The following is a 17,427-nucleotide window of genomic DNA, read 5'->3' as shown; positions in this document are numbered from 1 at the left end:
AGGACTCGTGGAGAATTTGTCCCTGCCCATTGTCATCCCTACTTAGGGTTTGTATATGGGCTGGGCCTTAAATGAATTCTTAATGGAGCCCCAAAATCAGAGTCCGAATCCAACCACTATAATGGTGGAGTTGGACCAGGTCAAAATAACAAAATTTATTGGTCCATCCTGTCCATCCCACATGTATTTGGGCTTCTCTACGGGCAGAGCCAATCTGCAAATTAATTTGTAAATAATGTAATTGTTGAGGATTTGGGGTTTGGTAATCCAACAGGCCTAGATCACGAGCTCAGCCCCATATAATTTGGACCTAACAGGCCCAATTATTAAAGGGTCGTGGTTACACTAACAAACCCGGTACATGCCGAACCAGGCTGGATCAAAACCCGGCCCATTGACAACAACCCAAACACGCATTTAGGTTACAACGGTTCGTTAATCTCGACCACAATTAAACCGCCAGTTTGAGCTCTCTCTTCCCTCTCTCTCTCTCTCTCTCTCTACCAGTCGACCTTGGTAGTTATTCTCACAGCTGTGTGATGGCTCGTGCTACTTGGCTTCAGTCATCTTCCTTATCCTACGCACTCCTTCCTCTCTTCTCTCGACAGGCGAGCCTCCCTGCTAATTTGCGCCAATTCCACCATTTATCCAACAACCGACTCTTCTCCTCCCAAAACAAGATTAAACCTCCATTAATGGAGGTCTCTGTGCATGCGAGGCGGCGTTTTTCCTCCAAAGAAGACCAAGTAGCTTCTCGTAAGTAAGATTTACATTTTATTTGATCTTTCTGCTTCAGCTTTCGATCAATATTTCGTGTTTCAATCATTTTTTAAACAACCAATTGAAGCAATTGAGATCATCTATTAGTGATTTTCTCCCTTTGAACTCTTATATATATTGTTTTAGGTTTTCAAAGTTTTCAATCATTTTTTAAACAACCAATTGAAGCATTTGAGATCATCTTTTAGTGATTTTCTCCCTTCGAACACTTATCTTTATTGTTTTAGGTTTTCAAAGTTTTGAATTTAGGTTAATTTTGTTATTGTTGTAGCCGCTGATATTTCTTTTGATCAATGTTGCGAGTTCCAATCATTGTCTTTCCAACCAATTGAAGCATTTGAGATCATCTATTACTGATTTTCTCTTTCAGAACTCTATCTCTATTTTTTTTAGGTTTTCGAAGTTTTGAATTTATGTTGATTTTGTTATAGCTTTCCGCTTCAGCTTTTGATCAATGCTGTGAGTTCTGACCGTTGTTTTTTCCAACCAATTGAAGCATTTGAGATCATCTATTAGTGTTTTTCTCCCTCTGAACTCTATCTCTGTTGTTTTAGGGTTTTTGAAGTTTTGAATTTAGGTTAATTTTATTATTATTGTAGCTGCTGATATTTCTTTTGAGCCACCGCTCAAGATTGTGGAGTACCCAGATCCAATTCTGAGAGCTACAAACAAACGGATCGATACCTTCGATGAGAACCTAATGAAATTAGTTCATGAGATGTTCGACATAATGTACAAGTAAGTTCTAACTCTTACCACTCAAATTAGTCCATCACGATTTAGTCACTCACAATCAGATGAATATCAAGAACAAAATAGAGAGAGAATACACTATATATATTGATGGGTAAGCTGTACTTGAATCCACGACCTCAAAGTTGCTTTGCAATGTGTCAGAATACACTATAATTTTTTTTTATGGGTTCACCGCTCAAATTATCGGCTGCGTCCCCTGGTTTAAAGGGGCCAATTCATTGGAGAATGATTTTTCGTTACTAATTACATATTCAATTTCTCCGGTCTCCCTCCTTGTTTAGGAACTCTCCCCCTTTTTATAATACAAGAGAGTAGGTGGAATATCAAATCAACATAAGGAATGAGGTATTAAGTGTTGTAAATGAGTGATTAAATTAGAGATTTCATGCTTAGGGTAATGGATGTCTTGATCGACTCAAATCATGCTTCATGCCTCGACTGATGGGTTTTTATTTTTCTAGTTGTGTCACACCTTAATTGGGAGTCACAATTTATTTAGGATGTCCCACGGCTCTTGGTCAGAGGATCGTGATTGAGTAGTCTTTGGACTTGGGGACTCAGGACCAGATAATTTTTTTTTATGAACTTTGGGTGTCCATCATACAAATATAGATGATTATTTTAAGTTGGCTCAAGTTTTCTAGATGTTACAATCGGTTGGAATTCTGTACTCTCAGTTTTGACATGTATATCAATGTTCCATATGTCCAGTCTAGGTTAAGCCTAATTTTATTGTGCCAGCAGTATATAATGAACTTAAAATGAATGACAAGACCAGATTGCTTCTAGATATGCAGTTCAGAACCTATCTGAGTGTAGAACAGATTGAGTGATGAATTACATCACTCTTCTGTAATGAACTTAAAGAGAGTGCGAGTTCCTTTTTGTAATTAAATATACTCCAACACCCTTGAACAATGAAGTTTTAGGTTTGTTTATTTGAAAGTTATTCCTATTATATTTACAGGAGTGTGATCTATACTCATTGGCTTCCTTTTGCACAGAACTGATGGCATTGGACTCTCAGCACCCCAGGTGGGAATCAATGTTCGACTTATGGTGTTTAACCCTGCTGGTGAACGTGGCGTAGGAGAGGAAATTGTTCTCATTAACCCAAGAGTTTTCAAGTATTCGAAAAGGATGGTTCTTTTCAATGAAGGTTGCTTATCCTTTCCAGGGATTTATGCAGATGTAGAGGTATTATATTGGCTACCTAGTTTTGTTTTTAATATATTTTTTTCTCCGGTTCTTTCATTGTCTGATTTTTGGAGATTTTTTTTTTCATGCATTGGCCATGAATTTAATCTTTTATGTGAATCTTGAGATGTTCTAGTTTGAGTTTCCGAAATTGATTATAGAACTCCACTCCTAACCTCTTCACTGTAGCTGTATGTTTTTCTTGCCATGTGTACAATTGACATGACCAGTCTAATTGTCCCATTGATAGATGATCCTTTGGATATGCCATGTGAATGGCCTGTTGTCCACAGTTAGTCACCAAGTTGGGATTCGGGAATAAGTCGGCAAGGGTAAAATTCAAAATATTCAGTAAAATCGGGAAAAAATCGTATTATGGTTAGGGTTGTGTAATATTCCTAATAAGTGATGTTTTTTTTTTTGATAAGTATAATATATTGCAAAGAGGAGAACTGAACACAAGGAGGCCGAGAAGGCCTCAAGAGAACAACAAGGAAAAAAACAAACAAAAACACTAATTACATAAAGAGTCCCATCTAAAAATAAAATCATCAAAAGAAATCCCTGCAAACTCTATGTTTTGCTTAGACCATAGGTATAATAAACCCAAGATCTCTAAAAAACTTGCATGAGAGCTTCTGTTCTTGTCGTTAAACACCCTATTATTTCTTTCAATCTAGATCCCCCAAGCAATAGCCGAAGGAAGCATAGTCCACAGGTAACGTTTTCTGGTGTGGAAGACATTACTAGTCCATTCATCCAACAATGAAGAAAACTTACGAGGAAGAACCCAATTAATACGAAATAAATCAAGGAAATTTGACCAAATTTGATAAGAAAATGGACAATGAATTAAAATATGATCAACCGATTCCCCTTCCAATAAGCAAAGGGGGCAACAGTTGGGAGTGATCCAACCCCGAACAATTAAGTTATCCATCGTAAGAGTCCTACCAAGGGACGCCAACCAAACAAAGAAGGAGATTTTTGAGGGCACTGACCTTGACCAAATGATAGAACCTGGGATGGCTCGCTCTACAAGATGAGTGAGCCACTTATAGAATGACCTTACAGAGAATCTCGAATCCTTCGCTCTAGTCCATTCCCACCTATCATGTTCGCTTTCATTGAGGTGACATGTATGCAAGAGATCAAGGAAAGATGTAACCTCAGTTAGCTCCCAATCATTAAAATTTCTCTTGAACCCCAAATCCCAAGTAAGACCGGACTCGTTGCGAACCACGCACTGCTGAATTGAACGGTTCTTCTTAATAGAACAAGTGTATAAGGATGGGAATTGAGTCGCCAGAGACGAAGAGCCGCACCAACTATCTTCCCAAAATCTGATTCTGTCCCCCATGTCTGCTTTGAATCTAATCCTTGCTCGAAATCCTTGCTAACTCTCAAAATCCCTTTCCAAACACTACACCCATACGAGGCCGTTACCAACCTAGACTCCTATCCCCGTATTTAGCTTTAATCACCTTCCTCCACAAACTACCCCTCTCCTCACCAAACCTCCAAAGCCACTTCCCTAGAAGCGCTTTATTGGTTAATCTAAGACCCCTAATGCCCAGACCCCCGTTCTTCTTGGGCATGCAAATCGTCTTCCATCTAACCAAATGATACTTCTTGTTACCGTTCTTATCCTAATAAGTGATGTTATCATATTATATCATCAAATCCCATATTAAACTATAATAATAAATCACTGAACCCCATATTGATATCATCCACATCAAATAACCACAGTTCTACAACATATTCAAGGTTTGTATTATACCGGTCTAAATCATCAAATCAATGTTATCCTTATTTGCATCGTCATTATATTGGATTTTTTTTAGTAAAATGGTCACCATCATCTTCATCAAGGTCATATTCTCTTCCTAGCGCATCAAAGTCGTCTTTCATTTTTCCCAATTTAATCACAAAGATGGTGATTTAATCTTGAAGTTTGCAAAAGTTGTGTTTATTGAAAAAGTCTTGATTAAATCGTTGAATGTAAAATTCATGATTAAATTGCGACTTTTTCAGTAATTCGGAGAATTTGGTGACTATAGTCCACACCATGCCTATTCCATAGCTCATTCACTGTACTTTTCCTTAACTTAATCTAGCCATTGTTTTCTTTTTTCTCTTTTAGTTTTAAATTCAATTGAAGTATGATAGATAGAAATTTGGATCGGCGACGTAGATAGCACTCGTGTCTTGTAGACACATCATGCCTATACTATACAATTCATCATACTTTTCCCCTACTTATTACAACTGTAGAGGATTTTCTGTCAACCCAACACTGCACATCCAACCTAAGTTGCCTTCTCTGTCTCTGGGCATTGGTGGGGTATTCGTCAAAGAACCTCTGATGCTTATAATGGTAAACAACGAATGCTTTACACTAGTTACAATTCCAGCATACATCAATCAACTGGTTAATATTGAGAACAAGTCACGTATTACTTGAAAATGAATAAAATACCCCTGTTTACATGGTCAAATTGTGTTGCTAAGACGGTGTGGGTGGAACTGTTAAGCTTGCACATGCAACTTTTGTCTATTATATATTTTTTTTTACTTTGATACCAGGTTAAGTGAGGGTATTGGAAGATTCTTTATTTTGTTCTGTAAAATAAATAACCTTAACATGCTGTAACCAAAGTTCAGCTTTGCAGCACTACTCCAGGCAGTTTATTTTTAATGGAGCACAATGTTTTTGTTCGTAATGCAATCCATATTTTTTCATGAAGATTTAGACTGCCCGCTTTTCTCATCTTTGTAGAGGCCTGAATCTGTAAAGGTTGATGCTCGGGATGTTACTGGCGCAAAATTTACGGTTGCCTTGTCAGGCCTTCCCGCACGTGTTTTTCAGCATGAATTTGATCATTTGCAGGTTGTCTTCTTCAACTGCTCAGTCTTTTTTATAATTGCCAGATCAAAAATGAAATCCTAATCCCAATTGTTCTTCGATGGATGGATTATGAAGATAGCAGGCTCACAAACTTAATTTGTTTTTTCATCATCATTTTCCCTAAGGACTTTTTTCCTGTGTAACTGATAATTAACTCATATACATAAGTTTGGATGATGGGGGATACATAACCATTGTAGTTGAAGTACAAGGTTTTCTACTTTTCTTAATAGCTTTATAAAGAATGACTTCTTTAATTTTTTTCTCTTTAAATGCTATTTTCCCTTTCTTTAAAATATTTTAGTGGGGAGCTTCTTCATTGTAAGCTGAATGTCTCTTTGGCTTTATATTCATGACTGGGAAATTGCAGCTTGCTAATCTGAATGGGTTTGCAATTTTTGGACTTGTACTTCATTCGTTTGAATAGGAATGCAAATGGTTTGTGTCCAGTTGCATGGCCTCTCTCTTCTCTCTTTTTTGTTGTTGTAATCCCATTGATTCTAAAGTCTGTTAGTTTAAGAGAAAGTTTGATCATCTGGGGCTGAGATTTCAGTGTCCAGGTCCTCCGGATGACAATCACCAATGGATGTTATATGTAATTGTCTACCTTTGGGGTTGTTTAGTATTTTTTCCGTACTTCTGTTTCCTGCATTTACTTTTATCAGCTTTATGTTATTTGTATAATGCATGTGAAAACTAATTTTATTCTCAACATATGGAATAAACTGTTTGGACATGTCAGATCATGGGGTTTGTGGGGGAAAAGTGTAGGACTTAGCATAAGTTCCAATGTATCAACTGAACTTGGCTGAAAAAGATGCTTCCTTGAAGTCATTGTTTGTAGGGTTAAAGTTCAAGTTTATGCCTTTTTACAGTCAAAGAATTTAAATTTTCTCAACATTTAATGCTGAATTCGCAGGGAACTCTTTTCTTTGATAGAATGACTGAAGAAGTGGTTGACAATATTCGTTCAGAGCTAAAGGTGAGTGGAAGCGTGCCACAATACCTTAGTATTCCACTGATATCGTGTATGTCCTGCAGTTGTATTTTATGGCTACTTATTGAATTATTATTTTTTTTTTTAAAAGCAATAATGGATTATTGCATTTGAGTATGGGAAAGTATACATTCATACACAAGTTAGGCCCCGTTTGGCCACATTAAAAGTGGTGGTAAACCCTGAACCAGGTTGGTCTGGGTGCTGTTTGTCTAACATTTTGTCATTGTTGTACTATCTGTTATTTGTGTGCCACATGCAAAATAAGTAACCCAACTTTAGAACAGAACACTTTTTTCAGTCCACAAATAAGTATAATTTTGAACATCTTAATCATGTAATCCTGCACAATGTAACGATCTAGAAGGCTTATCAATACGCTCTACTTGTATGAGTAAAGATTTTGGTGCATAAAAAAACAGAAATCAGGATGACATGTGGTTCATAGGTCCACCAAAGGATTGGCCCTACATTCTTGGGACAATGGTTCTTACTGAACTGCTGTCTTGATTGATCAATGGAGTTGTATAGCTTCTCAACTCTGATGTATATAATCTAAATCCTATATTATGACCTATAGATGATTTGAGAAATGGAAACAAACGTAACGCTGCGCACTACAGGAGGCCAGAGTTGAGCTGTCTGGGTTTCAGTACTTCGTGTGCCTCGATCTCCCTTCTTAAACATCATGGCCGAAACATTTCAAGACGAAATGGTGTTTTCAAAATTGTTTGCAACCTCACTCATGACTCACCTTTATCTGTTCTATTCAAAATTCACGAGACTAAACACTTTTTAGAAGGGGTAGATTGTAAGACCCTATGGTTGGACATATGCATGTGAAAATAAACGCGGCCACAGATCATTATCGATATACAGAGAGGGTGTTATGTATACTTTTAGCTCAGGATAAAATAGTATTCCCCACTTACTATATGAAAAAGAATAACAACCCATCCTTTAGTCGATTCCATAAGTAGGTTGATAATGTGGATAAATCTCCTCGCTCACAATAACATAGGATCAGTTTGCTGCTCTCCTCTTCGAGAGGACTGAAAAATAAAAATTAAACTATGGAGTAATTCTATACTTTCCGCTTCATTAGTCTTGAACTACTTACAAGGATTGAAAAACCTCCCCTGACTTACTGATTAAAATAAACCCTTAATGGCTTCATCTCAATCATCTTTGAACATCCTCCCAATGCTGGCCAGTTGGAAATACAAAAAATGTGGTAGGCAAGACCATCAAAGTTGAACTTGATCCATCTGCTATCTCTTAGTTTTCAAGGTAATCAAGCTTGGTAATTTTACAATTCTTATGGAGACCTAAATTCAAAGTTTGTAATTTTCTTCAATCTATCAACCTTTCAATCAATCTCTACTATTGACGGACTTCTTTGGTCAAATATGTTTCTATTTTCCTCTTCCCAAAGGCTACAACAAAGAGCATAAGGAGGAATCCTTCATAAGAATTGTCATATGGGCCCAAAAGAGCTGCTTGACCAACTAGAAAACACATCCCCTATGGTCTGAGGAAATACCCGAACTAATGTTCTCTTTGCGCTCCTTTTGCATCATGCACCGCTTAGGGTGTGAAGATTTTCTTTTTTGATTAGATGGTCAAGAGGTTAAAATTTATTGAATAAAACTATTCATGCAAAATGCTCCAACTTAGAACAAAATGTTGTTGATTGGTCACTGCTCCTTCAAAGTAAAAGGAATCAAGAACCAGCTGTTTTTTTTTTTAAATAAGAAATCGAAAAGTCATCTTATGGATCAATGTTCAGATGTTATGAGAATGAAAGCCTCATCAAGGCAACTGAATGAACAGTGCACTCTTAAATCTCTCTTTCAAATAAGCATCTCTTAATTGTTGGATTCCATACCATCGAACCATATGGTCTTGTAGGCATAGGAAGTGGGATCTATCAAAAGCGTGCATAGGAAGAATCTGAAACCATGGATCAAACAGACGTGTCGTTCTCCCCTAAAGCTTCTTGTCCCTTCCTTTGTGAAATATAGCTGTTCTCACGGTAACTACTTTTCTGTAATGTTGCTTGGACATTTAATAATTCCAAGGAATATGGATTTCTTATCAGAAGAACATTAATCTAGCCATTTCTGCGATTCTTGATGATTATTTCCTGATGTGATGTTCTGGAGAAACAAAAGAATTAGGTTTGTCCCTGATGTTCTATTCCTTTCTCTAGTCCATGGAAACAAGTTGTCAATCGATTATTTTGCAAAATGATAACTTACAACGATGTTCTGGGGAAAATAAGTTTGTAGTTTTTATCATTTTTTATAACTTTGTTTTTTATTAAAATAAAAAGGAGATTGAGAAGAAGAGTTTTTATCATACTTTTTAAACGAAGTCTATAGCAACTCAAAAGGTCTTCTCCTCATAAATACTGTTCAGTTTATGATCAGGGAATGATGCGTATTAATTTCCTTAATTAATGCCATAAAGCCCTTCAAAATTGGAAATTTCTGTTTCAGTATAATTTTCTTTTGGTTTATCTTGGCACTGCTGTGGAAAATATGTCAGGTTTGCTTATCATGCTGGTTATATTGTTTACAGGCCTTAGAAAAAAAGTATGAAGATAAGACTGGATTATCAAGCCCAGAGAAGATTGATAGCCGCAGAAAGAGATTGGTTACTGGTTTTGGAAGACCATGAATCTGGATACAGGATTTCACGGCCTCATTATGTAATACAGAAACATTTATGTTTCATTTTATTATTTATTTTCACTCAGATTAACTCTGGTTTAGTTTTTAATAATTACACCATTTTATTCTGTACGATAGTTATGAAGCCCGATGCCCTAAGAATTACATTTGGGAAATTGCCGAGCCGGAGAAGCACAGAGCACATTGCAGCAACTATGGAATGTTTCTCAAACCATAGATGGTTGGTTTATAATGTCTTCTTACCAAAGCAGGGCTTTGATTGATGGTCGTCATATTTTTTTGTGCAAAAGTAACTTATCCCAATTAACTGAAAAGGGAAAAAGGTGCAAAAGTTGACATTGAAGATAGAAATATTTGCATTATGTCCATTAATATATTATAATATGCCTTTGTATGGGGAACTGATCATGAAAATAAAGGTATGTTGATTGGATTTTTCTCTTTGACATCATGAAAGATGCGTTATATTCCTCCTATCAGACTTGGACATGAATACATCCCTTAAAAGGATTCTCAAATTCTGTCATTCACTTACTTTTTGAGATCTTGTTATCCTGATAACTATTGTAGGGTTGGAGTTAAGAGCTTGCATCTATTTTAAAAAAGATTCAACTGCTTCCCTTCCATACACCTTGGCATGTATGGACTTATAAAGAAAGTCAATCATTGATGTGACATGAGAGAAATATTCTGTTTTTCAACGTGAAACATCATAATTACTTCAATCATTTTTTTTATATTTTTTTTTTTTTGCAAAAACAAGCTTAAATGTTTATATTCCTTCCTTTTCTTTTCTTTCTTTTTAATTTTTTTTTCCTGTCAAGTACTTGTTTTCTTATTTTGTCCTAATTGTTGTAGACTTTGAAGGCAGTAGATGTGTTTTCCTTTGATTTGTTTTGTTTTTTTTTTCTAATGTTATTATGTTTTACTATTCTTCCGTCTTTTCTTTTTTCCAATTTCATCTTATTATATCCATTTTTCTTCTTTTTTTTAATAAAAAAATTCTTGGATATGAGCATACATTGCTGCTGCGAAATTTCCTGGTTCATTAGTGGTACATAAACAATAATTTTGAGTGACTTCAAAGGTATCCTGTTTGAGCACTTCATTCTCAATTGGGAAGAACTTGTTAACAGGCATCCCTAATGTATTTGTCTTATTTGTATAATACCTACCTTCAATTTTGATGAGCATCTCTCTCACTAACTCTTTCTGGAGTCCTTGTAATTCCTTTTCTAATTTTCATTAAAAAAATCACTTTATGAATTTTAGTTTTTTTAAAAACCCCTCCCTTTTTAACCTATAAATAAAAAGTAATATGATTTTCCGAGTTCATACTTGTGAATTTCGAGTTATTCTCAAGCTATGGAGTCAGGCCGAAGAGTAACAAATCAGCAAGCTCTCGCCGGTGAGGATAAACCCTGCCCGAGTTCATACTTGTTCTGGTATTAAACCCTGCCCACATTAGCTTGCATGTGTTGTGCTCCTTTTTGCAGCTTATATAATTTTAGTTCTTGTTGTTGCACTTGAAATTCTTGCTTAGTTAGGGCATTTCCATACTAGTTTTTATATTAAGAAAGAGAGAAGATTACAGATTTGGAGAATTTACAAGTATACCCTCATACACTACAAACACCAAAACTGCTAAGCCCACACCCATAGACAAACACTAACACCTAACAACAGTTGCATGTGCAAACACATACTACATAAGATCTTATTTGTGGAACCCTTAAAAGAACACTTTAATGAAACAAAATACAAGAGAGATTCACTAAGCGTCAAGTGTGATACATCTACTATAAGAGATTCTTTCCAACTCTATCCTCCCTCTAAAGATTAAAATTCTATCAACCAACTTTATCATTTTTTAAAGACCACCAGAGAGGTGATGTGTGAGGTTTAAAAAACTCTGTAAGTGTGGAACCTGGATGGCACTTAATCAGTTTAAATAGATATGACTTGACTGGCTATTAAAACTCATCCTAGTCCATGTTACATTGCCATGAAGTAGTGTAGCTTGTTATGACTTGGTCAAGTAGCTTACGCACATGACCCTTACACTCGGCCCTGGCTGAATTTTTAAACTATGTTGGTTAGCGAGAATGGCTAAACCTTAAAGCTTGGTCAAGCATCATATGGCAATAGCGATGACTGTAGTAGTTACACTGTTGAAGCATTTTACCTTTGCAAGTCTCAGAGTTTTGATTGATTTATTGTAAATCCTACTCATTCTTATCTTTGGAGTTTCTAAATCAATTATACTATTTTCTAAATCAATAATTCTATTTCAGTTTTAGATATCTATTAATATAGAGGGAATGTTGACTACATGACTTGGACTGTCAATTGGTTGTTGAATTACTTGATTTCATGTTTATGGAAATCTGAGCTATTGTATATAGAGGGGAAAATGTTCCCTGAGCATTTGGTCACAAAGGAGCCCTGCTTTACATGCCCTTTCACTAACCAATTTATCCAGATTGTTCAATTTGTGTGCTACCTCTTAGATGGCCTTACCCAGACTTCATAGTAGTCTACATTCTAACAGTCCAATGTTCTGACATTTTTTTTATGGAATTTTTTTCCTGATTGCTGACCTTTCTTCTCTGAAATTTCCAGTTTTAGATCTTTAGCAGATGGTCAAGAGATCATTCAGCTGGTACTTGTTTTATGAAATTTGTCTGCATTTGTTTTTTGGCCCATTTGCTTATCAGAGAGAAACAATTGTGACATATATTTACACCCATTATAGACAAGGAAGCTTGTGAAAACTCTGGAGATGCAAACAATATATGTATAGGGATCCATGAACTATTACACGTCTAGCAAACAAGAACACTTGAATTCCCTGATAAGTGGGAAAATCCACTCTAGCAAACTAGATCAAACTATAGTATGGAATAACAAGAAATAACAATGACAATATACTCTCAAAATGAGAATCGATGTAATCCTAGTAAACTAGGTCCTTTATACCAGTACTACCACCTACATAGCACATATATACTCACAGCTAATAGTCAATGGTGTGAAGGGGTCGGAAAACACAACCACACATATATGTATATATATATATATACACACACACCAGAACTTACTAGACTAGGTTCAACAAGAATCATGATCAGATTGAATCCGGTTCCTTAATGGTTTGCCAATCTGCAAACATTCAATAGGAGGGACGGTGGGAGTGATCAACTCTCCAAAGGTCTGCCAACAGAAGGGATCATACAAGTGGTAGCGTTCTTGCAGAGGTTTTAGTTCTATGTTTGTCAGAGTGACATCAAGACATGGTAAGCTGTCACTACACGCTAGGTGTACTGGTTTTACTGTGTACGTCCCTTTTATTTTCTCATAGGTGATCCCTGATAGAGACACTGCCGATGTCTGATTCTTGCATGTGCTCTTGTCACAATAGAATTGGTCTATCACAATTGGTAATTCCACTTCAGAAACTTGAATGTTCGAGAACAGAACGCCTTGGACAGAACCTAACCCACCCTGCAGTTAAAAAAAAAAAAGATTAAATAAAATCTTGGACCATTAGTCCAACTTGAATTGAAACTTGGACAGATTGTTTTTTTTTTTTTTTTTCTTTTCTTGGTTCTATAGAAATCTATTCCCTCAACCTGAATCTTTTTGAGCCATGTCATTTCAGTGAGTTTTCTACTGATCAATTGAGTTTTAGAAACTTTGTTACTCAATGCCCATCTAACCCAACAAGAATCCCGGTTCAACAAAGATGGGAAGTTTTGACTTAGTATTATTTTTTTTTTTCTTACCTGCCATGTCTTGATCCTGACTCCATTCATCGTGTTGTGCATCATAATGTCTCGGACGGTTATGTTCGAGACACAGGCTTTGGTATTGTCCCTTCCTAAGCCTCCAATGCTGATTCCATGCCCTGGCCCACAGTTTACATTGTGTATGTATACATTTGAGCATCCAGTTTGTATGGATACACAATCATCACCTGCAGATTGCAATTAGGAGATTTTGTTAGCAAACTCATCACATTATTAAATTGCCTTGTCAGATACGTATGTCGGTCACGTGTTGGACACTTGCTGACATGTATTTCTGGGGGAGAAAAATGTAGTTTTGTAAAGAGTTGTGCTGGAGTGACCTCAAGCTGGAACCTCATATCACACTTCTTGACGTGAAAGTGGATAGGAACCATAGGTACTTTTTCACTTGTATCTTGATGAAAAGCATCTATGGTTCCCATACACTTTCACGTCAAGAAGGTGCGATATGAGGTTCCAGCCTGAGGTCACTGCAGCATTATTCTTTTACAAATTCTTTTCTACCATTAATTGTGTATTAATTATCTATTTTTAGCCTTTTATGTTCCACAAGAATGTTTTGGGAATCAAGATGGCACACACCATAAAACTTGATTTGGTTTAGTGACACATCACAAGGCTTAAAAGTGGTCTCACTTTTGAAATGACGGGTCAGAGATGTGCTGCATTATTATCTTTTCTGTGGACCGATGTGCCATATGTCATTGTCTTGGTAATTAGGCGACGAGGAATGAAATGTAGTTTTTATTTACATGTTCTGATTAGAATATTCAAGGTCTGTTCTTGTGGAAGAGTACTAGTAGTCCTTGTGTTGGAAGAATGTGGGAAACAGGGCACATATAATGCAAGAAGGGTGATCATATTGGATGTGGGGACCTAAACATAATCCTTGATGGGATGGATCCAAGGTGTGACAAGTGTCCAAAATTGTTGATCGTAGAGCTTGATTGGCTGGTCTGCCACATGTTGAATTTTTAGTGGTCGGACTTGGATGAATTACGAGGAAAATTTAGATTACTCTGTTGTTTTTATTGCACATGACCTAGGTTTCATCTCTACAAGTCTTAACCCAAGATGTAAGATAGTAGAATTTACCACAAGCGAGATTGGTGTGGTGGATCAGGACATTTTGGGAATTTTGGAGGTGAATTCCATCTGTGTTGAGGCTGTCACCAGGGGAATTCACGCTCATGTTGAAGACTTCGACGCCAATGCAGTTGTCGAACTTGAGGTGGCACTGTGGACTGTTAATAATCGTTATGCCTGTTACCGTCACTTTAAAACTCCCGTAAAACCTTAATGCCTACACGTAAAAATTTACGAATTAATTACAGAAAACTAATTTTCGAATTGTTAAATAATGAAAAAGATATCACAACTGATGCAAGGTTTTACCGTCGGTTTGATGCTTGGCATTTTCTCACTAGGCTTGCTGTTGCTTATCTGTCATAAGTAAAGGCCATAAAACATAATTAGTCCCAGAAAATACATGAAAATAATGCAGAGAGAGTGAGAGGGACAGGTTTTTACTACTGTGTGTGGGTTCTCATCTTCAGTAATGTTGGTTATTGGAACAACTAATCGGGTTTCATCGTCAATTGGTTCGTACAACGGTGAATCTTTCCACCAGTTTGAGCCGCGGCCATCGATGATACCTTCACCTTGAATTGTAATCCCTCTCAGCTTTGTGAATTCAAGCCATTGAAACAGTCCTGAACCCCAAGCTTTGAAGCTTGTTGGAGCAATGATGGTACCATCCAACTGCAAGAGATCCAACACTTCAATGCTAACACACCAAATAAAGATATTGGTACACATTTTAGATGTTTTATATTGCCACACCAACCTTTTTTTATAGCACACCAATTATGGAAATTACATCTAACACACCAAATAAAGATATTGGTACACAAAATATTTTAAAAAGAACAAATATATATATGGAGAGAGGAAGTTGGGTTAAGGAGCGATTACATGATGGCAATCTGATAGAAGCCATTTTTTTTCAAAAAATTCTCGTGATTTAGAGCTTCTCACCAGAATAAAAATCAAGTTGAAGAATTTTGAAGAGGATGTGTAGTCATTTAATTAGTAAAATGGTTTTTCGAAAGAATAATGTTGAAGAGACCTCAAGATTGGACTTCACATCACAAACCTTAACGTGAAAGTGTAAGGGAATCATAGATGATTTTCTCGAGATATGAGTGAAAAAGTATCTAGGGTTCTTATTCACTTTCACGTCAAGATGTGCAATATGAGATCCAACCTTGAGGTCACTCCAGCACGACAATTGTCCCATCCAATTGTGGTGTCACATTCAAGTGGAGGTCATCACGTTAATTAGTTGTACTCCTCTTTTTCTTTTTTTTTTGGTACAATATCGCAAGGTCTCTCTACCACTCTCTTTGGGATGAACTAGTTCAAATGGTCGGACGTCTTGACCTAATAAAAGTTTTCCAACATGTAATAAGATAAGTTACGAGACCACCAACTTCGAACACACAATTAATTGGAGAGAACATTTGTCACTAGTTTTACAAGTAATACTCACCTGAAATACAATGTTTGGCTGACAGTAAAAACCCGAGAACGATATGGGCCCAACAAGAAACACGTAATCCGATGGAACTACAACCGTTGATGCCTCAACCTTACAAGCAGCTGCCCATGCATCTTGGAAAGCCTGCGTTGCACCAAAACAAAATTATTTTACATTTAGCAAAATTACTAAAACACTTAAAATGAAACTGTGTGCCCTGTCAGTATATGTATATAACTGTTTACATTTATTGTTAGAATCTTGACTTAACTGACCTAACGAGAAATAATATTAGAGTGGGTCCCACTGAATTGACTTTTTGTCGTTTACTTATGAACATTAGAAGAAACTTTGTATGTATTTTCTCTCCATGACAACCATACCGACAATTCCCTTTATTATGGTGAACTTATGTGACCAAAATGCCCTTTTCCAAAGCAACAAATGCTCAGTTCTCTCATGCAGTCAGGATTCAGGCATGTGGTAGTACAACCAACTGACCAAATTACCCTTTACCTTTTTCAAAAAAATTAACAGCAGTGCTCGTGAACTTCATGAAACTATGGGACTTTAGATGGACTGGACCAATTTTCAACAAAAATTGCTAATGTCGGACATGGGTTTTCTAGGGATTAGTAAAAGGTTTCTCGGGATCAATCTCATTGGAGAATCCCTAGGGAGTCTTTCCATCATGGTCGTCGTGTGTTTGACGTTGTGCTTCGATCATCATCGTTTGATGAGACTATAATTTCCTTTATAATTTAGAAAATACTAGCTTTGAACATTGAGGAAATATACATTCATCCCTATGAAATTTGAATTTCTTTTTCTAATTCGATTATATGTTTGATGCTCTACCTCAAAATCCGTCTGAGGTTAGAAATGTCTTTTCAATTTTCATGCATGTAAGACATACGTCGTGAGGTATAATCATGTTAAATTAACAAAAAATAAAGACTAAAATCAATTAATTTAAATCTCAAAGAACAGCCAATTATTAAGGAAGTTAAGAACTCCCGTCGTCGGATTAATAAGAATTAAGAAGAAAATCAAAAATCACCTTTGTATCGTCGGTATTTCCATTGCCTTTAGCACCAAAATCTAACACATCAAATATGTTAGAATGCCCACCATTGTCTCCTTTCTCAGGGGGTGGAGGAGTTTTCAGCTTTGGCACGGTTGGTGCTGGTGGAGACTTTGGTTTCGACACACCACCACCTTTGCTGCTTCGGTGGTGGTGATTACTACTAGCACTACCATGGGTCTTTCCCTTCTTCTTGGCAGATAGAGAGACAGAGGTGTCTCTGCTTTGTCTCCAATGCTTGCCTCTTCTAGCATTGCAAGGTTCAAAGTTTGGTGACCAAACAAGAAAGACAATGAGAAGGAAGAATGTGAAGCTTTTCAGACTAAACCCACTCATTTTAAAAGTGTATTAGGTTTCTTTGGCAGAGAGAGAGAGAGAGTGGAGACTTATAGAGAAGAGGGAGGGGAGAATGTCTTATATATAGCCTCAAGAGGAGATGAGTTTATATAGAGAGAACAAAAACTTATGAAAAAATTACACATAAGCAAAGTGGGATAATAATGGCCATTTAATGTTTCATTCTCCTATTTTTCTTTTACTCTTGTAGTATTAGTATTGGCTATTTATAAAAGCACCCAGCAAATTAATAAGGGCAACTTATACCATAGTCGAATTGTTTTGTCTTATATGGGTTAAAAGGTTCGGAATGAGCTAATTT

At 36.5% G+C, this 17,427-nt stretch overlaps 2 protein-coding genes across 2 annotated transcripts; one reads left to right on the top strand and one right to left on the bottom strand.

Moving 5' to 3' along the window:
• The first annotated feature begins 455 nt into the window (after positions 1–455).
• Positions 456–9,783, top strand: PDF1B (peptide deformylase 1B). The gene is made up of 7 exons (XM_086433386.1): positions 456–756; positions 1,380–1,518; positions 2,541–2,733; positions 5,516–5,626; positions 6,564–6,626; positions 9,225–9,354; positions 9,455–9,783. The coding sequence occupies exons 1-6, from the start codon at positions 540–542 to the stop codon at positions 9,321–9,323; spliced, it is 822 nt and encodes a 273-aa protein (XP_086289512.1). The 5' UTR covers positions 456–539; the 3' UTR covers positions 9,324–9,354; positions 9,455–9,783.
• Positions 9,784–12,102: 2,319 nt separating this feature from the next.
• Positions 12,103–17,177, bottom strand: LOC147405592 (polygalacturonase At1g48100-like). The gene is made up of 7 exons (XM_086433385.1): positions 16,746–17,177; positions 15,698–15,829; positions 14,677–14,907; positions 14,542–14,589; positions 14,242–14,449; positions 13,123–13,313; positions 12,103–12,841 (listed from the first exon to the last, which is right to left on the bottom strand). The coding sequence occupies exons 1-7, from the start codon at positions 17,103–17,105 to the stop codon at positions 12,449–12,451; spliced, it is 1,563 nt and encodes a 520-aa protein (XP_086289511.1). The 5' UTR covers positions 17,106–17,177; the 3' UTR covers positions 12,103–12,448.
• Positions 17,178–17,427: the final 250 nt, after the last annotated feature.

The sequence above is a fragment of the Akebia trifoliata genome, chromosome 3, assembly GCF_017979445.1.
Source record: "Akebia trifoliata isolate Shusen 1 chromosome 3, ASM1797944v1, whole genome shotgun sequence".
In the NCBI taxonomy this organism is placed as follows: domain Eukaryota; kingdom Viridiplantae; phylum Streptophyta; class Magnoliopsida; order Ranunculales; family Lardizabalaceae; genus Akebia; species Akebia trifoliata.
The sequence above is the reverse complement of the archived record's forward strand: the minus strand, read 5'-3'. Positions and strand labels throughout refer to the sequence as shown.

Excerpts from the sequence above, each read along its gene's own strand:
- LOC147405592 (XM_086433385.1), bottom strand. The coding sequence starts at position 17,105 with ATGAGTGGGTTTAGTCTGAAAAGCTTCACATTCTTCCTTCTCATTGTC. Across the intron at positions 14,908-15,697 it reads AGCCAAACATTGTATTTCAG|TTGGATGGTACCATCATTGC; the intron begins GTGAGTATTACT and ends GATCTCTTGCAG. Across the intron at positions 13,314-14,241 it reads CCACACCAATCTCGCTTGTG|GTGATGATTGTGTATCCATA; the intron begins GTAAATTCTACT and ends TGCAATCTGCAG.
- PDF1B (XM_086433386.1), top strand. The coding sequence starts at position 540 with ATGGCTCGTGCTACTTGGCTTCAGTCATCTTCCTTATCCTACGCACTC. Across the intron at positions 757-1,379 it reads AGAAGACCAAGTAGCTTCTC|CTGCTGATATTTCTTTTGAG; the intron begins GTAAGTAAGATT and ends TTATTATTGTAG. Across the intron at positions 5,627-6,563 it reads ATGAATTTGATCATTTGCAG|GGAACTCTTTTCTTTGATAG; the intron begins GTTGTCTTCTTC and ends CTGAATTCGCAG.